We start from the raw sequence: 25326 nt of genomic DNA, 5'->3' as shown, positions 1-25326 counted from the left end.
ACCCCACCGGGCTCCGAGGTCAGGGATCCAGGGATCGCTGCGACCAAAACCAGCCGCTGTGCTCCGAAGCCGCAAGGCTCAGCCTGGATCCACTAGGGGAGAGGCAGTCCAGAGGGCGGCCTCGCAGACTGGGAACTGTTTCCGGGGAGGAGAAGCTAGAGGATACTGCAGAGAGTGCATTTTTCTCTCCAAGAGGAACTTTAGGGGGAGAAGAGACAAGAGAGAAGACGCCTAAATCACTGAGAAAAGGAATAAGAAGAGAGGGAAGAGAAACGTTAAAACTTGGAGACAAGGTGCTTTTTGGGATCCGACAGGTTCCCGAATTGCCCGAAGTCCAATACTCTCCAGGCTCCCAAATTTCCCCTCTTCCTCTTGGAGCCTGCAATCAGTAAATTCGCCAAAAGAAAGAACGAAAGATCCGCCTAAACCTGCCGGCGTGCCCCCACCCCCGGTCTACAGCGGCGGAGGTGGCTGCGGCGGTGTGGCCGGCGGCGCGTAATGTATGCTGCAGCGGCTCGGAGCCCCACGTAGGCCGGCGCTGCTGCCCCCGTCTGCTGACCTCTGCATGATCCCGGACTCTATGAATTATTGATGAGATATGAGCGTTGATTTCCCCTTTCAGGATGCAAACTCCATTATATTGTTAAAATGGCGATTTAATCGTTGAGAATAGCTTTGGTGCGGGTTTTTTCCCCCAACTCATTTGCGCCTCCTTCCTTTTCATTTAACTCTCTTAATTAAATCCTTTAACAGATTTTAATCACTTTTTGGAGGGAGGGGTAGGAGAAAGGAGAAGGCCATAAGACCATCACTACCAACAACAACGGGACGCTAAAGCAAAATAAAACAAACCAAATTCGAAAACCGTCATAAGCCTCTACCTTTGAGAAGTCGAAAGGAAGGTGAGGGGGGAGGTTAACCCCTCTAGAAAGGATGCTCGCTAACCTCTGCTGGAGACAGAGCATTAGAGGGCTGGGGAAACCCACCAGAGACAAGGAAGAGTGGGGTGGGGCCTGCAGGAACGACCTGAGGGGTATTTAATCCCCCACCCCGCCAACCATCACCACCATGAGACTTGTGTGTGGAGTTGACTGTAGAGACTAAGTCATTTTTGCCCTTGCTGAGAACTCCAGGGGCTTCAAGCCTGGGGAGGGCCACAGGATTCATGTGCAGAGGGCCCTCCAATCTCAACCTCAGAGTCCCTTAGGGAGAAATATCCATTCTGCTTAAGGGGCCCCCGTTTTTCCCTTCCCCTACCCAAACAGCTCTGTTTCCAGGCGGTGTTAATTAATATGGATGTGTAACAGCGCTGCAGCAATCAATAAGTCTCACTGTGGGCAGATCTCAGCCTCAAAATCCGATTACTCTGAAAAACTCCAAAAATGGGGAGGGTTACCAGTATCCCCTCCCTTAAAAGAGGGGAGCTCATTCTTGCTAGCCCTGTCTTCCGAGATTGACCAGGTTGGTCCCCCAAGCTGAGAAGTCCATGCTGGGGAGACTAGCCCTGGGAAGGGACTGAGTTTGGGGGGGTTGTGCTGAGCTTCTGTCTTCTCCATTGCTCAGAATCCTTGGCCTGCAAATCCCAGGGATAAAGGAACCAGGCAAGCAAAGGAGCTGCCTCTTAGATCTTCCCATTCTGCTCACCAGCCCTCAGAGAATAACTTCTCACAGCCAGGGAAGGGTTAAGTGTCCCTGCCACAGTTATGGAGAGGAAGCCGATGAAATATGGGCACTTGGAACTCCAGGCCCAGCTGGCTTTCCTGTTTACACTTCTTTATACTTCCTCCCACCCATTGGCCTCAGAGAAACAAAACAAAACAAATAACCAAATAAAACAAAACAAAAAAAAATCAAAATTGAATTGTCCACCGAGTGGTGGCCAGGCTGGCCTCAGAGGGAAAAGAGAAACTGCAGCCTTAATCTCCAGCTGTCACCTCCTGGGGCCTGCCGCAGGTTGAAGATTTGGCCAGAGGGTACCGGCTTGGCTTGTAGCTCAAGAGGTTGAAGCCTGGACTGGCAGGGAGAGAAAGCAGGTGGGAGAGGAGGGAGAGCAAAGCCCTGGAGAGAGTAGAGCAGCTCTCTTAGAGGGAGACAGCCTGGGAGGGCAGGAGGAGAGGACAGAGGTCTGGGGCAGAGGAGAGAGTTCTTGGCATCAGAAATCCCTTCACACCTCTCATTGCCTCCCGCAGCTTGTCCTGACTGGGGTTCAGACAGGACTAGGGTTCAGCTCAGGGAGCCTGAGGTGGAGAAGAGGAAAGCCCAGCCTAGGGCATCTTCTCCAGGACCTGCTTAGAGCTGGAGGAGACCCTTCAAGAGTTTGTTCACTGAGGTGGAAGTGGGCACCCCAATTTGCTCTTTGCCATCCTGGAAAATCCGACCAGATATGCCTAGTAGATGTTAGAGCCTACAGAACTGACATGAGAGGGGGCAAAGAAACAACTTTTCAGGAGCAGGCCTTGCTATCTGGGGTTCTAGCTTCCAGAAGGGCTTTCAGAAAGGGAAGTATATTAGAGTGAGGCCAGGGGCACAATAGGAATGGGGTTCCCCTGGAGACCCAGGTCAGACTCTCCCTTGCAGAGCTCTTTGTCTGCATGTCTGTCAACTCCGTTGCCTTGTAGAGTGGAAGACTGTGGAAGCTGTGCCTCCAGCACTTCTTTATATTTTCAATGGTGCTGGGGATCCTTTGGGAGATGACCTGTGTCTCCTTTCTAAGGGATACAAATGCCCTCATCATTCTTGGGATGATATGTCTTCAAACCAGGGTGACTCTGCTCTTAAAGCCTGTTAAGGATTTCCTGTAAGTCAGGCTTGGGCAGTGGATAGAGAGCTCAGGGAATAGAAAGTGGCTTCAGGAGAAAGAGGACAGGGGGAGAACTCCAATGTCCCTTAATGAGAAAAAGGGAGTCTTATGACCCCATCCTTGTCCCAAAGATCAGAAGCCCCTCGAGGTGCCACATATCCAATCCCAGAAACTACCTATGGCAGTTGGTGAGCTGAATCAAGGGATGGCAGGCTGGTGAAAGTAGGAGTGACAGGGTAGTTAGCCCCATGGGTGTTAAATTGGAGGGGGGTCAATTTGGTGGGGAAGAAGCCTCTGACTTTTAGAAGGGTGACTTTTCCCTAGAAAATAACAGAACCCCTGTGGATCAAATCCTGAAGTCTCTCTGGTTTATGGTTCTACAAAACAAAGGGGCCTTTGAGGGTGTGCCCAGAAAAGAAGAGGGAAAAAGAGAGGAAAAAAGAGCACCTTTCCTATTTTCTCTTCCAGCTCCTGAATCTATTTCCTCCCGACAGTTGAGGGATTTGTATTCTTGAGCTGATTTTATTTGAGGAGGGCTTGCCAGAGTTCTACTTAAACACCTAACACCTCTAGGCAAGAGAAGAAGCTCTTCCCTTCCCCCACTCCTGGTTCAGGAATTAGGTTTTGAATTGGGGGAATTGCCCTCTCTGTCTGCTCCCTAGTCTGACTTCAGGATCCTACTTCGAGCCAAGGAGGAAGATTAGCTTGAGACCAACAGGCTGAAGGTGGAGGCAAAAGCAGCGCTGTGCTCCCCATCCCAGAGAAGCCTGATGAAGCCAAAGATAACCGGAGGGACCTCTTTTTATGGGCTTCAAAGATCGGAAAGCCAGAGATCACCCCAGGGCAAGGTAGCCCACAGCAGCCGCCTACCCGGTGCTTTTTCTCAGCTCAGATGTATCCAGATAAAAGTGCCCAGCGGTGCACCCCCACACACCTCTGACAAATGAATGTCATAAAGTTTCTTTCCGGAGGATGGGGGGATAGTTGTGTGAAGATATCCAGCAGTGAAGTGGCCCCCACCAATGGCCCCTTCTTTCAGCAATACACACCCCTCCTTCCTGGTCCCTAAATTTCCACTGGCACTGAGGGAGCATGGATCCCCCACACAAACCCTTTTCCCCACAAAGTCAGACACTCCTGCTGGTAAAAATCAGGCACCCCCGACCGATGAGGCCTTAAGAAACTGAGAGCACTCATTTCAGGCACCCAGTCCCTTAGAACTGGGTGCATAAAACAGGCTAAATTTCCCCTACATCACCCCACAGCCCCAGGTGGAAACAAATTTTCTTCCCCCAGTCCCAAGCCCCAGAATTGCAAGGGGTAAAAGCGAAAGCTGAAAGCGACTTACTGCGGGAATGCTGGCCTGGGCCGCCGCTGCCTTCTGGGCTGGTCCGGCTGCTCCAGGCTGGGAGAGTGCTCACCTACCTCTGCCCACTTCCCCACCACAGCGAGCAGTTAAAGTGTCACTTAACATTCTGGAGAATGTGAAATATACTGCGCGGTGTCAACTCCCCAAAACCATAAAACTAACTTTATGGACCTCACGTGACTTTCTCGAGCCAGTGAGGGGTATCTGTCTGACTTCTCGGCGATTTTTACGATCTAACTTCGAGATAAAACCCCTATCCATTTGACATCTAAATGTCATAGCGACTTTTGGGATAGTTTGCTATCGACAAAGGGAGACAAAGTCAAGGGGTGAAGGGAAAGGAGGGCCAAGTAGAGCCTCCACGACCCTCGGCTTCCTCCTCACCAGCTCCGCCTCCCTCCAAGTCCAGTAAGAAGTTGGGCCAAGCTGGAAGGGATTGACCAGGTAAGTGTCCAGACTTGACTCTTGTGCTCAGGGTGGAGGCTGACTTGGATGGAGGTAGACTGGGCCCTAGCCCTGGGCCAGGCTGAAAGGGAACCAGGGGTCTTTCTGAAAGGACCCTAACTCCTAATCAAGAGGGAAGATCAGTTGGGCCCTTGGAGAGAAGGAGCCCTTGATAAGGGTAGGGAAGGCTGAGGGTGAGAGAAATCCTTTGAAATCCAGCTGAATTTTTTTTTTTTTTTTTTTTTTTTTTTGCTTTAGTTGGTGGCAGAGCTGAATTGGGACTTGGAGTAGGAGACAGGGGGGTGGGCAGGCCTCTACCACTCCCAAAAGGCCAGGAGCCTCCTGCTGAGGACTTAGGCCCAAATTACTTTCCCAGAAGTTTTCCAGAGGCTTCCTTGGCCAGCTAGTGGAAGACCAGGATGAAGTCTAGCTGCCCCAGCCCCACATGGGGTTTCTGGGCCTTGGAGTCCCCCAGGCATGAAGGTCTGTTCCCTGGCCCAAGCACTGTTGACCAAGCCAGTGACTTACATGGCTGAGAAGAGCTGTTGGGGAGCAGCCTACTTTTTCTTCCCTGCACCCCAGATCTATTGAGTATGGTGCAGGGTGTGCCCGGGATGGGAGAGGCAGACCCCTCGGAGAAAAGACAAGTGGAAGGGCAGTGGAGTGGGGGAAACATTTATTTGACTTCCAGGAAAGCTACAAACAAATACCAAAAGCGAATCACTGAGACAGGCCCCGCAAAGACAGATTTCACACGTAGCACAGCATCCACTCGCTCACTACAAATGGTCTTGGAAGCAAGATGGGTAAGGGAGAGATGGGTCTGACCCAGACTATCCCCATATTTACAAGCTTTGGGCCCTCTAGCCAGACCCATGGATTCACAGAGAAATACACAAGACATTTTGCACTGAGGATCATTTTTGTTTCCGTATACTCCCAGACCAGGCCTTGTGGGGCCTACCCAGGCAGCAGGAACTTAAATCTCACTATCTTCTTTCTCTCTTCTCAATACCATCCCTTTGGTCCTCCCTAGCCCCTTCCCACCCTAGGACCAAGCCCCTAGGAGACTTGGGCCTAGGGAGTGAGGAGGGAGGAGGAGGAGAATGAAAAGGGACTCCATCTCCGAAGCCAGCTCAGCTTGACCCCACTGCGGCACTACCCCACCTCAACTGCTGCCCCTTACAGAAGTTTCCAGCTGAAACTCAAAATACAGCGATCATCTTTTTATAAATAAGTTAGAACACAGATGGGGAGGGGAGAGTTCATATTAAACATGCGAATTTCTTTTTTTTTTTTTTTCCTGGGGGAAAGACTGCAACCACAGACACAAACATTCAGAAACACTGGCGGATTTGGGACAAGCAGAAGGGAGTTGGGGGCATGGAAGGAAAATAATAATAATAATTATTATTAACAATAATAACAAGATAACCAGTCCAGGAGAGAGGGAGCCACAGGAAGACCTAAGACCAAACGAAATATCGTAACACAAGGCCGGGGCGAGGCAGGCTTGTGGGAACCGGTCCCCAGCGGGCGGCGGCAGAGCGGGGAGGATTGGAGGGGCCAGGGCTGGGGGTGGCACGGGCTCTTGGGCCGCTGGGCTCCTCTGGGCGGGCTCAGGGCTGGAAGGCGCTGCCAGCTGTAGCCAGGCTCATACTTTTCAATTTGTTGTCCTTCTTCCACTTCATGCGCCGGTTCTGGAACCAGATCTTGATCTGGCGCTCGGACAGGCAGAGTGCGTGGGCGATCTCGATGCGCCGTCGCCGGGTCAGGTAGCGGTTGAAGTGGAACTCCTTTTCCAGCTCCAGGGTCTGGTAGCGGGTATACGCGGTCCGGGCCCTTTTCCCGTCCGGCCCGGTCATATCTGGAGCAGATAGAGGAAAGCCGCAAGGCAACGTTATTCCGGTTAAGGGAGGGGGCACTGGGTGGGAGGGGGCGGGGGAGCAGGACCCAGGCGTCCCGGCACCCAGCTCACCACAGCTCCAATCCTCTCTACTCCAGATGCCCACATTCAAGCTCGATTTCTGCACCCCTTTCTACTGCATCCCCCACTTCTGCAGGCAGCCAGTGCGCCCGGCTTTGTCTCTTGCTCGCTCCTAGTGCCTCACCCTTGGCTGGGCTCAGGCGGCCGCTCGCCCCGGGAGGGAGGAGAGCGGTTGCACTTTTGCCCCGGAAAGCTCCTTTTACTGCTCACCCCTTCTTTGCTAGCGACAGTCTCAAAATTTCAGGGGTAAGCAGGACCCTTCCCCACATTGTATGAACCCCATCCTTTATCCTAAAGCTGGTTCAGCTGCGCTAATAAAAACCTAAGCCGAAGCTGGAAACAAATTATTAAAAATACCCCCCTCTTAACAGAGAGACCCTTTTTGGCTCTGTCTACGAAGCTATGAGGCCCCTCTTAGATACTTCTCCCCCTTAGAAAAATGAATCTATATTTAGGGTAAAGCCAAGCTCTCCTTGTCCCCCCCATCCCACCCCAAAACGCAGAGAAGGAAAGCCGAGAAGACAAAAAAGAGAGAGAGAATTACCATGGCTGATGTGAAGCTTCCTCATCCAGGGGAATATCTGCGGAGTCTGCCCCTCGGGCGCGGCTGTGGAGGTGGCCATGGGCTCTGGCTGCGCCCGAGCTAGGCTGGGGCTGCTTAGCTGGCTTGCCGCTTCCTCAGGCTCCGAGGACGCGCTGGCCTCGTCTATTTCGGTGAAATTGGCGCTGGAGCTGGCTGAGGTCGCCTGGTCGGAGGGGGACGAAGCAGAGGGCTTGGCGCCGTGGCTGTCGCCGTTGGTGCAGGGCAGGGACTCGGGCGAGGACAGGGAGCAGCTCGAAGCCGCTTGCCTGAAGCGGGGCTCCTGGGCGGGCGCGGGGAAGGCGCGCGAGCTCTCGCCCACCGCCCCAAAGTGGCTGGAGGAGGCCGAGGAGCGGTTGACGCTGAGGTCCATCCCATTGTAATTGTAGCCGTAAGAGCCGGTGTGCATGGCAGCGGGATCCCTGTAAGAGCCGCTCAGAGAGCTGCCACTGCCATAATTTAGCAACTGATAGTCCGGGCCATTTGGATAACGCCCCGAGAAGGAGTTTACAAAGTACGAGCTCATTTGGGTGATTTTGGAGGGCTTGATTTGTGGATCGTGGTCGTTATAACCCTGTGCTTCACGATTTATGATGTATTAATGAATTATAGCGATGCACTGTACTTCGTTTTGCTATGTATGCGGCCAAATATGGGGGGGGGTTGGAAGGGGGGTGGGGGGGCGTTAGGGAATCACGTGCTTTTGTTGACCAGTCGTAAATTCTCGCTGATGACCTCAAGAGGTAATTCATGCTCTATGGTTACAAATAATGACGATCCGAGAATCGTTAGGGCCGATTCAATGCGAGCCTCCGAGAGAGGGGGAAAAAAGGAGAAGGGGGAGAAACAGAGAGAAGGTTGGCTTTGGCCTCTGAGCAGAGCGCGCCACCTCCCGGCGACCGACGGGAGCGCGGGCGTGAGACCGCCATGGCGGCGGGCGGCTGCCTCCCTGCTGGCTCCCTGCAGGCTCCCTGCAGTCGCCGGGAGAGAAAGAAACCCGGCCAAGGCTCAGCCACAGGGTTGAGCCTTTTAGAGCAGGGGTTGGGCTTTTTACCCACTTTCTTGTGGGTGGGGTTAGCCTCTCTATTTGGTTCTTTCTCCCTACATCATCATTGTCGTTATTATTTTAACTTTGGATGAGAAGATCAAAGATAGAGTTGCTTTTCCCTTTCTTGGGCTTTGCAAGTCTCCGAATTGGAGGCGGAAATGGGGGAAGGGTTGGAAGTTGTGTGTGAAAAACAATTATTGCAACGGGTTTTCCCCAGGAGCTTAGCCCGGCCTGCATCCTGGTGGAACTGCTGTTACCGGTCCACAGCGCCCAGGCCGAGCCGGCAGGGCTGGGCGGGAGGCTTGAAAAAGAAGGAGAAGCGTTCACTTCTCCTGGGCCACTTGGAAGTTCGAAATCCCCTTCCGGACCTCCTTGGTGGTCCTTAGCCCAGGCGTGGGGAGTGACAGAGCAGGACAGGGACCCCAGAAACCGAGCACAGCTGGGGCTAAGCGGCCTAGTTGCCGAAAAGACTGCAGCGGCCACCGCGTCTGCTGCTTGGGTTTGAGTAGTAACATGTGTCTGAGAGTTTGTAAAGCGGGATCCCTTCCCCTCCTCCTCGGCTATTGCATTCGGAGGCCCCACTACAGGCCCCTCACTCGCAGCTGGGCAGTTTGAGAATTTGCCTGGTGGCAGCCGCCTTCCCGGAAAAGGGGTTCCAAGGACCCGCATGCTTTGCTGAGCACGCTGGGCGGCCAGAGACCGCCGCAGCTGGTCTCCTATTAGGAGGGGACTATTTTCTTTAAAAATAAGAAAGGAAGCGAGAGGGCGGAGGAAGAAAGGAAAACAGTGTCCGCAGCTTGCCTTCTGGGTGCCGGTGCAAGCAGAGAGAGAATGAGCCATTCTGGGTTGAGAGGATGACACTAAATGCCCCATCACCTGGCCTCCTGCCCTGGGGTCTCCAAGGAGCAAGGGAAAGTTGTGCCCTTCGGCCTGTGCCTGGCTGGTGGCTTTACATTCCCCTACTTGAGGCTGATCTCCTACTTGAGGTGGGAAGGGGCACCTGGAGCCTTCAGCTGCAGGGTGAGAGATACCCAGTGGCCCCATTTTTTAGTCTCCAGAGCCACAGGCCAGGAGCGGAGGGCCAAGGCTGGCGAAAAAACCTGGCCATGTGGACGGGCCAAAGACCAGGGGTCGCTGCGAAGGTGAGGACAGAAAAGCGCTGCAGAGGCCCCCAGACTATGGCTCCGTCTCCGCCAGAGAGCTTTAGGGGCCTCAGTGGCTCCCTTAGTGCTGTGTATACACGAGGAAAGGCTAGAGAATGAGAGGGACACAGCCCCTCTCCATCCCCCAAGTCTGCACGGGGAGAAGCGGCTGTGAGCCTCAGCACCAGGGAAACGCAGCGCTGGGGCCTGGGCAGGACTGATCGCTCCAGCCTTTATCTCAGCTGTAACTTTCCAGTCGAACAGGGCTCGCTTCGGCGGGCCAGGGCTCTCGCCTTTGCTGAAGAATTCTGGCTCAGGAAAGATGGAGAGGCTGGGGGTTGAGGAGAGAGGAAAAAATGGCAGGGGAGGATTGGAGGTGACCGAGCGTGGAGTTTTCACATCTTTATTATTGTTGCTGTTATTATTATTATTATTATTATTATTATCATCATCATCATCATCATCATCATCGAAGTATTTCACGTCCAGAGCTAAGACAAGACTACAAACACAACACATAGAAAATTAATAAAATAGAACTTTGTTTTCTTCTGAGGCTCCTCTTCTTACTTCTAGGTAGTATGTGCTCCTTCCAGTGGCTTTGGGGAGGGGGTGGGAGAGACGACAGGTCTGGGATCAGGGAGTCTTCAAGGCCCCCGCTGAGGGGACAGCGAATCTACCATTGAACCGTGCACAGGGGACATGAACAAAATGAGACGCGACAGGGACAAGAGCATTTTGCTCTGCTTCCAGGAAACATCAAGTGAGTCCGCTCCTCAGTTCTCACCAGGAAGCCTGATCAGGCTGAGGCGAGTTCCTCGGGAAGGAAGGGCGCGCGGGATGCTGGGTGGGCTCGAGTAGTGAGGCCTCGGAGCACCCGCCGGGAGCTGTGCGGGCGGGGGCGTCCAGGAGAGCGCTGGGCCCCGCCTGTCTGCGCCGGAGAGCAGGTCTCCTGGCTCCCCCACCCGAGAGCCTTCCTTCCCGGGTCTCTCTGACGCCCTCGGCTCCCCACAGGCCTTTCCCCTCGCGTCCTCCCTCCCTTTCCAGCACCTTCACTCGGCCTGTTTTTCTTCCTCCTCCTCGGCACTGAGCTGAGACGCGCTGAGCAGTTTGCTCTCCTTTTTCCACTTCATGCGTCGGTTCTGGAACCATATCTTGATCTGCCTCTCCGTCAGGCACAGGGCGTGCGCGATCTCGATGCGCCGCCGCCGCGTCAGGTAGCGATTGTAGTGAAACTCCTTCTCCAGCTCCAGCGTCTGGTAACGTGTGTATGTCTGGCGGCCTCGCCGGCCGCTGGGCCCAAAGGAGGAACCTGTTACGCAGAGTGGAGATGCTGAGGCCTGCGGTCACCGGGCCCAGGGCCCCCTCCCCTAGTCGACCCTCGAACACAGACTCCAGCCAGTACCGGGATGCCCTCTATTCTGCCGGCTCCCTTCCCCCGTTTCGCACTCCTCCAGCGCCCCCTCCAGATTCCCTCCTAGTCTCCTAGGCCTGTGCCGTCTGTCTAGACTCTAGATGGGGGAGGGGAGGAGCAGTTTGAACTCCCACCTGAGCCTGGGGGGAGGGGCTGGTCAGGTGTGTCTCTTCCTAGTTGCATCTTGTCTTTCCCTCCCTTTCCATCCATCTTGTTCCCACCCCCCGTCATCCCCCCAACCCAATGATAAATCCAGGCCGTTAATCCGTAATGACGTAGATCGATCCATAGTCCACATTAACGGCTCCTCACTTTCGAGTCCGGCTAATGGACATCAGTTGGGACTTAAGGCCAACAAATAATCCAACCTGAGACCCCGCGCCTGTTTCTCCCTCTCTCGCTCCGCCTGCTCCCTCTCTCTTCCTTCCCCTTATTCCTCCTCCCTCCTCTGACTACCACCCCTTTCCTGGTGCCTCATCTTGCCCCAGCTCCCCACCCTCAGGGAAACACAGTCCCAGACAGACTCAACTCTTCCTCTTCAGCGTCACCCCCTACCCCCTTGCATGACGCACTCCGTTTTTAATGGAGCCGTCTTTGGTTGGGGAACCCTACCAGGGCTGGGAGAGGGGGGTTGGGGGCTCAAAGTAAAGCCAAGCCAGTGACTGCAGGCTCCTGCTCCCTTCCCTGTCCTGGAACCCCGGCTCTGGCCAGGCGCCCCAGGAGAGCACACTTGCTCCCCATGGCTCCCAGTGCGGCTGGGACTTTGCAAACTTTGTAACTCCTGCCTAATAGGGGACACAGCGAGAGACCCCCGGCCGGCGCCCAATCTTCTTCTATCTCCTAACTGAGATGCCCACCCAGCACCCTGTGGGAGATTGGGGCAGGGGGCGCTCACTAGTTCTGTGTCCCGGGGTGGGCGCCCAGGGGAGCCGGGGCGACGGCGACGGGAAGTCTCACTCACTGTTGCACGAATTCATCCGCTGCATCCACGGGTAGACCGGAGTGGAGCACTTCTGCTCTTCTGTCTCGCCGAACACGCTCTTGTCCTGCGCGCAGTCCGACTTCCGCGGCTCGGGGTGGAACGGGGGCTGCTCGTCGGCGCCGGAGAGTGCGCAGGCCGACTCTTTCTCGCGGTAGAAGGCCGGCGCCGGCCCGTAGTCGCAGGGCGCCGCTCGGCCGTAGCCACCGCCCGCCGGCGGGTAATAGGAGGAAGTGGCAAAGCCCTTGTCCTGGCCCGGCCCTGGCCCGTAGGGCGCGGGGTAATGTCTCAGCGGGTCCGCATAGCCCGACGAATAGAGCGGTAGCTGGCCCAGGAAGGACTCCTGCCCGCTGGCCAGAGTGACGGGGAAGGTGGAGTTCACGAAATAGGAACTCATTGGGAGGGGAGGCGCGCGCGGCCGCTGCTGCTCCGCCGGGTTTATGATTTGTTGTGTTTTATAGTCCGAGCGCCGCGCCTATTAGTAGTATATCCGAGATTGGGTTTTAGCTGAGGGGGGATGGCGAGGTGCCAGTGAGGGCCAGAAGGAAATACAACCATCTGATCCAACACTGACCAATGGCAGAGGCAGGAATTGTCAAATAGCACCCAGGAGGAGCGCAGCCCGCACGAGGGACCCGCGCACAAACCTATCAACCTTTTTTTTTTCCTCCTTCTCCTTCGCCTTTCTCCTCTCTCTCCCCAACAACACAACGCGTCCTGTTCCACCTACGTAGGATCTGTGAAACAGGCTCAGTGCCTTTGAGGGAGGAGGGAACGTTTAGATTGAGACCACCCCACTCCCGGGTGATTAAATAAATATGTCTCTCCCCCACCCCACGCAGGATTGGAAAAAGTTAATTGTGTTTTCAGAAAAGTTAACCCCTGCGTTGCTTCGACCCCTTCTCTCCAGGGAGGGGTGGGTAAATGTCTCCGAATCGCCTTGAGAGAGAACTAAAGAAGGTTTGTTTCTAGGGTTTTGTGTCGGTAGAAGGTGAGAAGAGTTCTCCGCTAAGATAAGCAAAGAAGAAACACCCTCCTCCCCAGGTTTTGAACATCGTTTTTCCTGTTTATCAGATCTGCTCTGTCTCCTCCAAGCCTCGGCTTATTGTTCCTGCTTCTCCACAACCCTTCTGGTCTGAGGGGGCAGGCCAGATCCCACTGCCTAGAAGACCCAGAAGAGGAGGAGCTGGCAGGAGGGACTGAGCCCAAGCTTCCCCTTCTGACTCTGTGGCTAGACTAGGAGCTTCTTGGAAGGCGGCGACGAGGGTGGCTGCCCAAAACATTCTGCCTGGTTCTAGTATGCAGCTGCTCACCCTTGGCAGGGGAAGGGGCACTGGGGAAAGGGACTAGCCCTCTCCTCACTTGGTGATATGGAGTGAAGGAGTGAGGGGTATCCCTCAGCCTAGGTGGCTTTATTTGTCTGATCCCTATCCTGCCTGCAACCCTCACTCCAGTACCCTCTGCAATCCCAAAAGACTTAAGAATAGCCTGGGCTATAGGATTTTCGGGAATCAGGGATGTCCCAGTAAATCTGGGCACAAGGAAGAAATCATTCTTCTTCCAGTTGTGGGCTTCAAACCCTCCTGATAGTTGAGGCAGTCAGAGACCACTGGGAAGAAATGCATCCTCACTCCTCTTCTAAGTCTCTGTAGGAGCTGCCAGTTCTTTTTAAAATTAATTCTTTCCCAAGACTTGGTTTTTGCTTTAGTTTGATAGGGAGAGAAGGTCGTTTGCATTCTCTTGGGGACTCAGCAGGCTGCTTCCAGCCATCAGCCAGCATCCCCTCTCCCTTCTGTCTGTATCTCAGCATCGCTACAATTCCCTCCCACACCCCGTGTTTGTATCATCAGCTTTGCTGCCTTACAAATTTGGGTGTGTCAGAGAATGTATGTCTCTGGCTCTTTCATCCAAGGAAAATGAGCATTGAGCCCAGGCTGGGAGACAGGGCCACAGTGCATTTTCAACATTCTAATATACATACACAGGCCAAGTAGTGAAGGGTGACAACCTTCACACCTGGGGACAAGAAGGGGCCAGGGCATGGAACAAAGTCAGATGTCAGGCCAGGCTGACCCTCCTCTGCCTTGTCCTTCCTTTGGGCTCCTTTTTCTGGCCAAGTTCTGCCCACTGAAGATGGTACAAGACACTAGGGAAGGTGGCAGGGGACTGAGCTTGGATCACCAAGGGTGGGAACTTATTTGGTTGCAACGTGGTCTCCAAGGCTCTCTAAACTCAGGGCAACTTCTTGGCTGTACCTTAATGGCAAAATAGCCATCCCTAGATGGCCTCCAATTACTTCCTAACCTGACTCTGTGGGAGTGTTTGATAAGCATTTAAGAAAACAAATTTAAACCCCCTGATAATGAAGAAGGATAAATATTCCATATCTAGGTATGGCTGGGCTTGCTTCTAGAGAGGACTAGGGGCCATTTGAACAGGGGGGGAAAAGTGGGAGAGAGTACCTGCATGCACCTCCCTGCCTACTGCTGAGGCTGAGCCCTGGGCCTCAGCCTTCCCTGCCTCCTCCCTGCCCACAATGTCTCCATCCTAGCACTAAATAGTGTGGTTTTCTCAGTGAAGTCTGAACAAAATAAGATCTGGTGAGGAAGGGAGCATTTCCCTGTGTCAGACGCAGGGAAATAATTGCCTTATCTTTAGAGTCACAGCCCCCAAATTAACCTCACCTCTGCAGGTTGCTTGTCTGGAGATGGAGCCACTACGGGCAGGGCCTGGGCGCCTGGAGTCGGGCATGAAAGAAAATAGCGCCTCATCGCTCTTATCTAAGCCCAGAGGTATTTATGAGCGTTTATTCGTCTGATCCGTTTGTTTGGGAAAAAGAGCAGGCGGGCAGGGCAGGCCAGAGACCGACTCCTTTCTGGAGCCAGATCCCTACGAATCTGTCTGTGGTTCGGTCCACCGCCTCTGTCTGTCTCCTTGGGGGAATATGTAAATACACAGCGGGCTCAGCCATCCGCCAGTCTGGGGTGTCTCTCCCTGCCTCAATGAGGAAGTGTGTGTTCAGAGAGATGGATAGAAGTGTGTACCAATTCTTGAGTACATAACAGAGGGATTGTACAGATACCCCACAGGCAGGATTTATAATTGTAATTTTCTATGCTGTGAGTCTGCAGTCCTGTGGGCAAGCTAACATATTCCAGCTCCCAGGAAAATGTTTCCTAAGTTGTGTTCAGTTCGGGAGTAAAATTCTTGATAGGTAACCTCAGGAGGGATATTTGCATGTGTGTGTGTGTGTGTGTGTGTGTGTGTGTGTGTGTGGTGTGGTGTGTGTGGGAGGGTGCTGAGACATTGTCCAGGCTTCCAATTTCCTCTAAGCTATAAAGCCCTCTCCCTCAGCTCTTTGAGGTGATGAGCACCTTCCCCCACCACCCCCAACTTTGGCTGGGGTGGGGTGGGATGAAAATATTTCAACTCAATTCTCGTCCTGGACTCTGTTTCTCTGGGTTTGGGGAACATAAATAAATGTTCCCAGGGGTACTGAGTGATCACTCCCATAGGTTGAGGGAGGCTGTTTAGATGAGACACTTTGCCCTAAAATCGGCCCCTCCAAATCAAAGTACAAAGACTTCATTTTCATTATGCAAAGGAGCGGCATCCTCTTTTATCTTTAGGGGAGTGAGCAGTAGTGCTGAACCCACTCTCCCGGTTTCCTACCCGCAGGTCCAGGGGACAACCTGAGGGCCCTGAAGTGTTTCAATACCATGTACCAGCTTGACTTCTCTACATGTCCTTTGGATTGCCCAAAAGCAAAATCTCAGAGGGGCCAAGGACCTTCTAGGGCTGGCTCCCTCAGGGCCTCCTATAGAGCAGCTCCTTGAGTCGGGCCTTATAGCCACCAGAAAGTCACCTCGCCGCAGGAAAGCTATAAAGAGCTGCTCCAGAGGCGCCGAAAGCGGGTGAGGGCTGCAGCCACAGTGTTTGTCCCCAGCACCACCAGGCCCCTTAACCTCGTCAGCTCCTCTAGCCCTCGGCCAGACTCTGGCCACACCTTGGTTTGCCTGGCACCGCAGGCAATTTCCTGGAACCCCACCCCCACCCAGGAACGGGGACCACAGCACCTTTAAAGGAACTGCTAGAGCTTCCTCCTACGGCTTGAAAGCCCAAGCTAATCAGTAACCCGTGAGACAGGGGCCAATATTCAAACGCTGCAGCAGAGGCGCATAGCCTAGCCCTGGCCACCCCCTCTTGGGAAGGAGGTCGAGTTAAGCCGGTGTGGAGGGTCCAACAGGAACGGAAATTACGACGGTGTGGTTCCTTAAGGATTTGGCCCCAGTCCCACTACCAAATTTTTCCCAAATCATATTTAGGTCGACTTCGCTTGAAAAGATCGAGAATGGAGGAGGGGATCGGCACTCACTTGCAGACATCAACAGTTTCCAGAAAATTCGGTTCAATTCCTTCACCACGGACCCACCAACCAAGGAGCTGGCAAAACCCACTAACCAACCAGGAGAACACAGACCCGGTTTGTCTTTTGACAACCGAGTGGAACTGACGGGGCCGGCGCCTGCCCTGCGGGTCCCCTCCCTTGGCTGAGAAGAAAACCAAATAAACCTTGAACAGCCTTGGCTTCGGATGTCTCAAGCGGCCTCATCCTCTCCCGCGCCTTGGTGGGGTGGGGGTGGGGATGGCGGTGGGGGTGTCGGCTCTGATCCCTCCACCCTTTGATTCAGGGCCCCTGCCCGCTGGAAGCAGAATTAGACCTTTTTAAATATGCCCTAGAGGAAGCCGCTTCCCTTGCCAGCCGCCAGGTTTGGGGCTAGGATGGGCGGGGACGGGGGCAGTGGGAAATTGGGGATGATGGGTGGAGGAGAGACTTCTGTTCTCTAACTCACACCGGGGAACCAAGATCTAGCTGAGAGCGTCGGTGTGGGCCCGAAATCCCCCGAATCCCGTGGACCCTGCGAGGCCGGGGCTCCAGGCGTCGGGCACCTCTGGACAGTGTCGCGGGACTTGCGGCGCCGAAGCCGCGTGTCTCCGAACGGACGGTAGATGGCAGCAGACCGCATAATTTGGGTCACAGCGAACTGTCTAAGGGAGGATTTATAACCCCCCAAGACTACAGGAGAAAAAGACCTTTAGTATGGGTGGGTTTGGGAAATTTTTCTCTTGAGAATAGTCCCCGAGTGCCGTGGGTGCTGGCGGAGAACTCTAGCTACGAAGCCCAGCGGTCCCTCCAGGCGCCCAGGCCGGGCCTGAACCTAGGGCATCTACCTGGGGCCACAGAGCCGCCTCTTCCGCGCCACAAGTGGCAGCGTCGTCCCTCTCCTAGCTTAGGACTGAGATAATAAATATATCCCCACTTCCAAAACGCCCCAGACCCTGTAACTCCGGGACAAGCAGAGGCCCGAGGCTGAATGTCCTGCATCTGGTCTTAAGAAAGAGAAAAGCAATCACATGTTCGTGCAAACCAGACTAAAAATCACAATTTCTCCTGCCCTCCACAGCCAACATCACTTATCTCTTGGCTGGAAGCTTCCCCAGAAGCTCCCTTACCCCATTTTTAAGTCCTTGCCTCAAGGCTGGCACCTACTTCCACCCCACGAGCTACTTTAGGAATCTCTGTCACCTGCCCAATGTTCTCCGCCCTCCCCACCCCCTAGAAGGCCTGACTGAGGGATAAAATTGGACACCCGAGGGACGGGACTGTCTGAGCTCAGTGCCAGTTAGCTTTTCAGTTTAGACTCCGCTAGGTCCCATAATTGGATTTTCTTTTTATTTTCTTCTTTCATTTCTTTCTCTTTTATTTTTATTTACAAGCCTAAAACAAAAAGGCACTTAACAGCTTCTTCACAATCACCATGTCTGGACCCAGGAAAGTTTGAAATGTTATCATATCAGACACACACATGGCAATTTTTTCCTCCACCGAAATCCACACATCCCATACCAATACAACGCAAGTAATAGAATCAGTATCACGCAGAAACCAACAGCTGTAACCTACCGCATTAAAACCACAAAACTGTCTCCCTGTAGAGCGAGGCTCCCTCCTGCGGGAGTGGCGAGATACTTGGGCATTCTCGGGCAGGCTTCCTGGTGAGGGGGGAGTCTCCCTCATTTTTGGTGTTTCCACCCACAGCCCTTTAATTTCAAAAATGTCTCCGAAGGGAGATAGTAAACATTTCTCTGTAAATTGTCTTTTCTGTGTTTCTCTAGCCGTTTCCTCTCCCTCGCCGGCCTCGGCGGAGATTCCAGGCCCTATAGAAACCAGGACGTCCCTTAGCGCCACCGCCTCACATGCCAGTGCTGCCGGGAACCCAGCGATATCCGCACCAGGCAAGAGAACTGCGCTGGGGCAATAGCCAGAGGCCGAGACAAGGGAGGGATGGCAGGAGGGGGAGGGGCAAGCCCGCGGAGGCCAGAACCACTGGCTTCTTTGGGTGCCACTGAAGCCCAGATACCCCCCATCCTCTCTTTCGCACCCCCCCTTGCTTGAGTCTCTCCTCCAAGCTTAAAAAGGCGACTTAGAGCTGGTCTCCTGGCCCTCTTTTGATTCCTCTTCCCGCTTTCCCTGCCTTGGCTCCCCCTCCAGGAAGCAGCCACCCATATCTCCACCACTGAATTTCCTGGGAAGCTTCTCCCTGCAGCGCCCAGAGGTGGGGTTCAGCCCCGTCTTGGAACGGGGGAGGAGGGAGAAAACCCCAAGCCCCACCCCCACCCTACAAAAGCGATGCAAAACAACAAGAAGAAAATTGTAGAATCTCCCTTACCTTTGCAGACCTTGGGATTTTTTCCCCCTCCGGATTTAAAGGAATGGGTAGGGAGGAAGGAAGGAAGGAGTATTCAGTTTCTTCTTCAGCTTCCAGATAATATTGTCCCAACGTGAGAGCCGTTGCTTCCCCTTCTCTGACTTGGGAGAGAGGGTGTTTCATTTTTCTGACATTTGCATAGAAAATGGAGTAAGTTCTGGCTTTGAAAAATAGTATCGGGCTGCAGTCCTGGGCAGATTGTCCATTTACCCTCCATGGTGACTAAAATCCCAGATCAGTGAGCAAATTAACTTAGGAATCAAAATTATTTTTGGTTCTCTCTTTGTGTAATTCCCACCCCTCCTTCTCTCCCTCTCCCTCTCGCGCTCTCTCTCTCTTTTCTCCTCACCCCCCTCTCTCGTCCTCTCTCTCTTTTGCTCTATCGAGCTGATACTGAAGTACAAAAATATCAAGAGGCTGGAGCCCTGAAGGACGACAGTGCTCCGACCTAGGTGTGGTGTCCAAAAGAATGCTGCATTATAACCACCAGGGAAATGATAAAAAGTTCATGTTCACGATCGCCCGGCCACATGACCGGCGCCGGCCAATCGCTGGATTCAACCACTCATAAACTTCTATCACAAAGTTGTAAATTTTCATAAAACAACAAGGAATTTATTGCATTTCTTCATGGCTGCTCCACCAGCAACCCTTTTCTCAGTCGCCATCTTCTTTTCTTCTCCTTCTCTCTTTTTGGGGAAACCCCAATCTGAGAAGGGGTGAGATTTGGGGGGCAGGAAATCAGAGTGTAAAAGCCATAACGGTACAGCTGGGAAGGGGGTTCTTTTCCGAACCTCCCCACTCTCCACAGGAGCTCTGCTCCCTCTCCTAGTAAAGGTCTACCCCAAATCCTCTGCATAGGGACTGTTCTGAGACAATTTTGGGGTGAGGCAGGAGCAGGAAACGGTGTCTAGAGTTGCCACCTGCATAAGGGCAAAATGAAAGCTTCAGTGTCCCCTCTCCCCCTCTGAACTGGCCCCCTCATTCCTAGCCCTGTAGACAGCAGGACCCCCACGTGTGAGGCTTGCAGCATTGCAGGCGTGGGGGCCTTAGATTCCCTAGGGCTTAGTTTTTGCCCCAGGAGGAAAAGTGGCCTGGATGGGGGCCAAGGCAGATAGTCTGACAACCTGATTCTCGCCTCCGGAACCCAGAAACTGGGGGAGGGTAAAGCCGGATCCTGGCTTCTCCCGCCCAAATGCAGGCAAGTCCAGGTTTCCTATGACAGCTCCATGCCCTCTCCAGGGCGTTACGTGGTCATTAATGGGGGAAACTGCAGGTTTAAAAGCATTTTACATACAAATTCAAATTCAACAGATTATCCTAAAACCAACCCTCTTCCCTCTTTCTGTCCAAAGTCTGTTTAAATTTAAACAATCCAGGGTTTATAATCGAATAAATGCTAAAAATCAATTCAGCGGGTCTAGCCGCATAGACACCATCCTCCAAGTTTTGGTCCTGCAATCAGCGGATGTTTGGAAGCAAAAAATAAAATAAAAATTCAGCCCGGGTTTTTCAGGTCCCCTGAAATAACCCCGTATTTCAAGTTGACCTACCAATGCCCAAATTCTGGAAACGAAATAACCTCCCCCAACATTTTCCCCCCTCTCTCTCTGTGCAGCGGAGAAGGTTCCAGGCTGCCGGCGGCGGCGCGGAGAGCGGGAAGAGAGGCTCGGAGGAAGCCCCGGGCGTGGCGTGGTCAGGCTCCGAGAGCGGCCGGGATGCGGCCACACCGGCCTGGTAAACTCGTACCTCTTAGGATCTTGCTCCCGGACTCATTCCCTTCCCCACCCCCTATTTTAAAGTTTTATTTGGGTCGTCTGTATCAATTTAGAACGAGATAAATTAAGACAAAGAAAGTAAAATAAATCGAAATAAAATATAGGAATAGCTCTTGGCGAAAATGTTTGCCGTGCGAGCAGGAAGCCGTGAGCGCCCTAGCTGGAGGCTGCTCTGCGCCGACTGAGAGGCCTCTACTCCCAGGCCTGGCCTCTACGCAACGCCACCCAAGAAGCCAGAGTGAATTTGGGTGTTCATTTTCCCTTTCCTTCCGCTCTTCCTTCATGTGGGGCCTAGCAGCTTGGATTTCAGCTCCGTCTTTGTGCCTGGGCTGCAGCCCAGATCCAGATCCCGCAGCTTGGTTTCCAGGCCTGAATGAGGACGCGGGTTTGTGAAACTGTGAGGTTTTTGTTTTGTTGTTTTGTGAGCTTGCGTGACTAAGCATGTGGGCTTCTGAGTGCGTTTACTTGGGGGCAAATGTGAATCTGTGTTTATAAGCCAATGTGTGAATGTACGTTGGTATCAATGTGTCTGTGAGTGTGAATGTGTGTTTACTTGTGAGCGTGTGTGAACATGAATGCCTATGTTCTGGGCGTGAAGCTGGTATTACGTGAATGCCTGTATGTTTGTTAACATATGGGTATGAGTGTCTCTTTGTGACTGTGACAGTGTGTATGTTTGATGTCAGCCTGTAAACACATGTGACTGTGTGCATCATGTATGTCAATGGGTGTAAAAGGGTGTAAAGGGAATGCATGAGTGCAATATCGGGGTTCACTACTTGGCAGCCCCCCAGAGCAGGAGGCACCAAGAGAAAGAACAAACTCAGCACAGAAATGAAGCTGCATCAGAAGTCAGAGCCAAGGAGCTCTGGGATGCCCACTCATCTCTAACCCTGAACCCCTTCCCAGCTTTAGGAAGACACAGAAAATAGGGCATCTGTTTATTTTTAATTGCGTTTTATTTTTCCATCCTTTAGATACACACAGAATGTAAAAGGGAGCATGGGGCCGGGGGACGGGAAGCAAGAAGCAGCAGCCAGGCGCTTGGGCAACACGCGAGTGGTAGGTTTTGGGGCTCCCTAAGGCCCCTTGGTGCCGCTGCTGGGAAGGCGGAGGCTCAGGAGGGCAGGCAACCACAGGGTTAGTCCAGACCCACAGTCCACAAAGACAGCATTAAAGAGGGCTTACAAAACTGCAAGATTTTACAAAGACCTTACAATAGCAACATAGAAAAGGGGAGGTAAATTCCAGAAAGCTACAGAACAGGTAGATTATGTCCTTTTCATATTGTACAAAAAAACCAAACCTGACAGACTTTCCTATAGGTAGTATTTTTTCAGTGTTGAAAAACCAAAATTTCTCCTTTCTCCCTCCTTAAAAAATGTTTTTAAACTCCTTTCATTTAAATAGGGGTTTTTTTTTTTGTTTTTTTGTTTTTTGTTTTGTTTTTTACTTCCCTATTCGATTTGAGTTTCCTGATTCAGTTCCCAGAGCTGGGCTTCTCTTCCTCTCCCTTTCTCATGTCTCTTCCTCTGCCCTTTCTCCATCCCTCACTCTTCCTCTTCCTCCTCTGCTTCAGCCCTGTCCTGGCCGGTGGTCCCCGGGCCCGCGGTCTTGTTCTCCTTTTTCCACTTCATGCGCCGGTTCTGAAACCAAATCTTGATCTGTCTTTCCGTGAGGCAGAGCGCGTGCGCGATCTCGATGCGCCGCCGCCGCGTCAGGTAGCGATTGTAGTGAAATTCTTTCTCCAGCTCCAGGGTCTGGTAGCGGGTGTAGGTCTGGCGGCCTCGTTTGCGGTCAGTTCCTGCGCACAGTATTCAGAGGAAAATCAGTGAGTAAAGAAAACGCCGGCCGGGCGCGGTGGCTCAAACCTGTAATCCCAGCACTTTGGGAGGCCGAGGCGGGCGGATCACGAGATCAGGAGATCGAGACCAACCTGGCTAACACAGTGAAACCCCGTCTCTACTAAAAATACAAAAAAATTAGCTGGGCGTGGTGGCGGGCGCCTGTAGTCCCAACTACTCAGGAGGCTGAGGCAGAAGAATGGCGTGAACCCGGGAGGCAGAGCTTGCAGTGAGCCGAGATTGCGCCACTGCACTCCAGTCTGGGCAACAAAGTGAGACTCCGTCTCAAAAAAAAAAAAAAAAAAAAAAAAAAAAAAGGAAACGCCAAGAGAGTGCTCACCTCCCTCTTATACCCTGTATGTGATTTGAAGTCGATGGGCGATGGGCAAAGAAGCCCATTTTCCCACTAAACCAAATTCTGGCTTTTCATACCCCAGCCCTTACTCCAGCTGCAAACTCCCCTAATTGCTGAACTTTCTACAGGCTTCTCAAGGCAAACATTCCCATTTTTCATCCAAGAAGTCTTTTTTAGCCTGGAGCTTCTGAACCCAGGAAAGTAATCTGCTGGCTCTTAAAGGCTCTGCACCTAAGGGGTGCAAGTGGGATGAGGGGAGGTTAATCCTCCTTTCACTCTCTGGGGTCAAGGACCCTAAATCCCCTTTTCTGAATGCTGATCTGATGGTCTTTCCAGTAGAGACCAACAGAAACCATGCAAGTGACCCTGGAGTGGGGCGCCAGGCCTAGCTTAAGAATGTTTCCCAAGAAGAAAAGGAGACAAAGGGGCCTCAAAGGCCCAGTCCCCCCAACTCATCCCCAGCATGTTGTGGAATGAGAAGGTAAGAATTTGCAGATTTCCTTGGAGCAAAGAGTTGGTCTGACAGCAGTGACCCTCTGATGATTCTTTTCCAGTGAGTGGCTACGCTTCAGCCAGGGCCAGGCTGTCCTGCTTGCCTGCTTGCCTAGACAGCCCAGCTCTCTAAAGCAATCTTTGGGCCTCCAGGAATGCACAGGGGAAGAGGAGAGACAGCAGCCTGGGATAGGATGGAACATGGAGTATCTGGGTGGTGGGGACTGAAGGGTAGAGGAGAACTTCTGCATTAGGACCAGAACCTGAGGAGACTTTAAAGAGGTGCTGATGTCAGCCCTCCTGGGAAGGAGACAAGGGAGGAGGGGCTAGGGGCCCTAGTTTCAAGTCAGATAAAAGCCAAGCTGAAATGCTGATGGGCAGAAAAAATGGGGCTTTGATAAATCAACTGGAAAGGCAGTTAAACTATGGAGCAGGTAATGGGACCTATAACCACTAATACTGATGGTGTGAGAGCTGGGCTGCTTCTGGCCCCTGACCATCGCTGGGTTGGGTGCCTCTGACCATGAGTCTTGGGTCTTCTGGACTTTGGGGCTAGCCCCTAAGTTCGTCTGCTTTGGAATAGTGCAGAAAAGGATGTCTGGGTCAGACTCGGCAGGGACCCCATGGAACCTCAGCCTCTTGGGGTTCTGCAGCAGCTGGCTAGGTGAACTGCACTCTCTAATTTTTGAATTGGCTCCAGAGAGTCCTAGCCCCTCCCCCAAGAAAAGGGTCACTTATCTGGAATGACACCTCCAAACTTGGCCAGTTCTTTAGGGGTTCCTAGGAGCCCTAGGAAGAGCACCTCAGGAAGCCAGCTGCACTCCCATGAAGCCTCTGCCCCTTTCTAGTTCTCCTGTTCCACTCCCCCACCCAGGTTCACTGGGATCAGGAGGCTCATCTCCTTTGGCCTCAGCCCCCTCCCTCCACCTGCCTCTCTAGCTCTGTGTCCCTGGCTGGGTCCTTTTCTCCTCCCGCCAGGCCTCTAGAGCCCACCTCTAATTGTCCTGATAGGAATAATGGGGGAGCGGGGTTGGCTGGAAAGGAAGGGGGAGGGGAGAATTGCTTAGCGCTATGGCCCCCTCCCCCATACCTTATCCGAGCTGGGGCAGGGGGACACACCCAAGGCTGAGATCCTTAGCTGGGAAGGGGGGAGAAGGGGGAGACCCTAATGGCTATTCTCTGCAAACACCGGCCTTCCTCCGCAAGACAAACGGCCTCGTCTCCAGCCCGTGCCGGCGCTGCTGATAAATATTTAAAGCTAAAAGGCCGAGAGGAAGGGTGGGGGCGGGCTGGGGGCTCGCAGCGCCGTGGTGCCGGCGAAGAGAGATCCGCCGGGAAGCAGAACGAGCCTGAGAGCACCGAGCAAATATGGGGGCGGGGATGGCCTGCTGGGTCGCGGTCCAGTGGGTGCAGCCTTCCAGGGCCGACCTCCGGCTGGGAGCACTCTGGACGCGGAAAGGGGCGCCCAGCCGGGAAGGAGGCGCCTTCAGGGTAATGTGCCCCGGCCCCTGGGGCTCAGGACAGCTCGGTGCGCGGCGTTACCTGAGCTTCGCATCCAGGGGTAGATCCGGAAGTTACTCTCGGCCGCCAAGTCCGAGTCCCTCTGCTCCTTGGCGCCCGCCGCCTTGGCGGAGTCGCCGGGACACACCCCGGAGAGGTTCTGCTCAAAGGGCGCGCAGTGCATGTTGAAGGAACTCGGCTCGAGCCCATAGCCGGCCGCGTAGACGCCGGCCGCGCTCTGGCCCGCCATGCCCCCCCCGCCGGGGTACAAGCCCTGCATCGAGGCGGCGAAGGAAGCGCCCGAACCCGCTCCATAGCCCGGGCGCTGGGGGTTGGAAGCAAACGCACAAGAAGTTTGTTCTGGGAAGGCTCCGGTAGCGAAAACCGAACTTGAGGCTGGATATTTAGAAAATAAAGCATTCGCATAATACAATGAACTCATAATTTGGCCGGATGATTTGTAGGCAGGGACGTTTTAGTGTCGGTTTTACGAGATTCCTTGATATATTACAGAATTAGAGTCCAGATTTACACCAAAAAGGACCCCCTTTTTCCTCTCCGGACCACGTGACCCCGCCCACGTGACGTCCCCTCCGCCAATGGCCGGGCCGTCTCCCCACGGCTCCCGGTAATGTGGAAAAAATTGTGTGGCGTTGGATTTATAAAATATGATCAATAATGAATGGGAAAGCCGAGCCCTGTGGATTGGGGCTGGGGGCTCAAGGGCCGCTGCCGACTCCCGCGGGCTGGAGGCCGCTTGCAGGCGAGATTTGGGGAGGAAGAGATTGAGTGGAAGGGAAAATAAATAACCTCGGGGCGATCCG

The 25326-nt window shown here is 53.5% G+C and overlaps 3 protein-coding genes and 1 long non-coding RNA gene across 5 annotated transcripts; 1 reads left to right on the top strand and 3 right to left on the bottom strand.

Moving 5' to 3' along the window:
- The first annotated feature begins 4442 nt into the window (after positions 1 to 4442).
- On the top strand, positions 4443 to 16355 carry LOC749200 (uncharacterized). Its single transcript, XR_001710763.3, has 3 exons — positions 4443 to 4613; positions 14456 to 14555; positions 16089 to 16355. It is a non-coding gene; the product is annotated as an uncharacterized LOC749200 (long non-coding RNA).
- Positions 5273 to 7823, bottom strand: HOXB5 (homeobox B5). The gene is made up of 2 exons (XM_001173004.6): positions 7145 to 7823; positions 5273 to 6480 (listed from the first exon to the last, which is right to left on the bottom strand). The coding sequence occupies exons 1-2, from the start codon at positions 7704 to 7706 to the stop codon at positions 6233 to 6235; spliced, it is 810 nt and encodes a 269-aa protein (XP_001173004.1). The 5' UTR covers positions 7707 to 7823; the 3' UTR covers positions 5273 to 6232.
- Positions 9758 to 19017, bottom strand: HOXB6 (homeobox B6). Of its 2 annotated transcripts, none has more exons than XM_009431823.5 (3): positions 18495 to 19017; positions 11746 to 12270; positions 9758 to 10682 (listed from the first exon to the last, which is right to left on the bottom strand). In XM_009431823.5, the coding sequence occupies exons 2-3, from the start codon at positions 12158 to 12160 to the stop codon at positions 10423 to 10425; spliced, it is 675 nt and encodes a 224-aa protein (XP_009430098.1). In that variant the 5' UTR covers positions 12161 to 12270; positions 18495 to 19017; the 3' UTR covers positions 9758 to 10422. The 2 variants fall into 2 exon arrangements, with proteins under 2 accessions (XP_009430098.1, XP_009430097.2); XM_009431822.5 differs by having other exon boundaries at positions 11746 to 12238.
- A 2234-nt stretch (positions 19018 to 21251) lies between these two features.
- Positions 21252 to 25304, bottom strand: HOXB7 (homeobox B7). The gene is made up of 2 exons (XM_511938.9): positions 24545 to 25304; positions 21252 to 22115 (listed from the first exon to the last, which is right to left on the bottom strand). Exons 1-2 carry the CDS (start codon positions 24942 to 24944, stop codon positions 21862 to 21864), a joined length of 654 nt encoding a protein of 217 aa, XP_511938.3. The 5' UTR covers positions 24945 to 25304; the 3' UTR covers positions 21252 to 21861.
- Positions 25305 to 25326: the final 22 nt, after the last annotated feature.

Source organism: Pan troglodytes, chromosome 19 (genome assembly GCF_028858775.2).
Source record: "Pan troglodytes isolate AG18354 chromosome 19, NHGRI_mPanTro3-v2.0_pri, whole genome shotgun sequence".
NCBI classification, from domain to species: Eukaryota; Metazoa; Chordata; class Mammalia; order Primates; family Hominidae; genus Pan; species Pan troglodytes.
This window is presented reverse-complemented; position numbering and strand designations above follow the sequence as displayed.

What these genes read in the sequence shown, in the direction of transcription:
- HOXB5 (XM_001173004.6), bottom strand. Translation starts at nt 7,706, where the DNA reads ATGAGCTCGTACTTTGTAAACTCCTTCTCGGGGCGTTATCCAAATGGC. An exon ending in GAAGCTTCACATCAGCCATG is followed by an intron (nt 6,481 to 7,144) that starts GTAATTCTCTCT and finishes TATCTGCTCCAG; the next exon opens with ATATGACCGGGCCGGACGGG.
- HOXB6 (XM_009431822.5), bottom strand. Translation starts at nt 18,656, where the DNA reads ATGAAACACCCTCTCTCCCAAGTCAGAGAAGGGGAAGCAACGGCTCTC. An exon ending in AAATCCCAAGGTCTGCAAAG is followed by an intron (nt 12,239 to 18,494) that starts GTAAGGGAGATT and finishes TACTACTAATAG; the next exon opens with GCGCGGCGCTCGGACTATAA. An exon ending in GCGGATGAATTCGTGCAACA is followed by an intron (nt 10,683 to 11,745) that starts GTGAGTGAGACT and finishes TCTGCGTAACAG; the next exon opens with GTTCCTCCTTTGGGCCCAGC.
- HOXB7 (XM_511938.9), bottom strand. Translation starts at nt 24,944, where the DNA reads ATGAGTTCATTGTATTATGCGAATGCTTTATTTTCTAAATATCCAGCC. An exon ending in CCCCTGGATGCGAAGCTCAG is followed by an intron (nt 22,116 to 24,544) that starts GTAACGCCGCGC and finishes TACTGTGCGCAG; the next exon opens with GAACTGACCGCAAACGAGGC.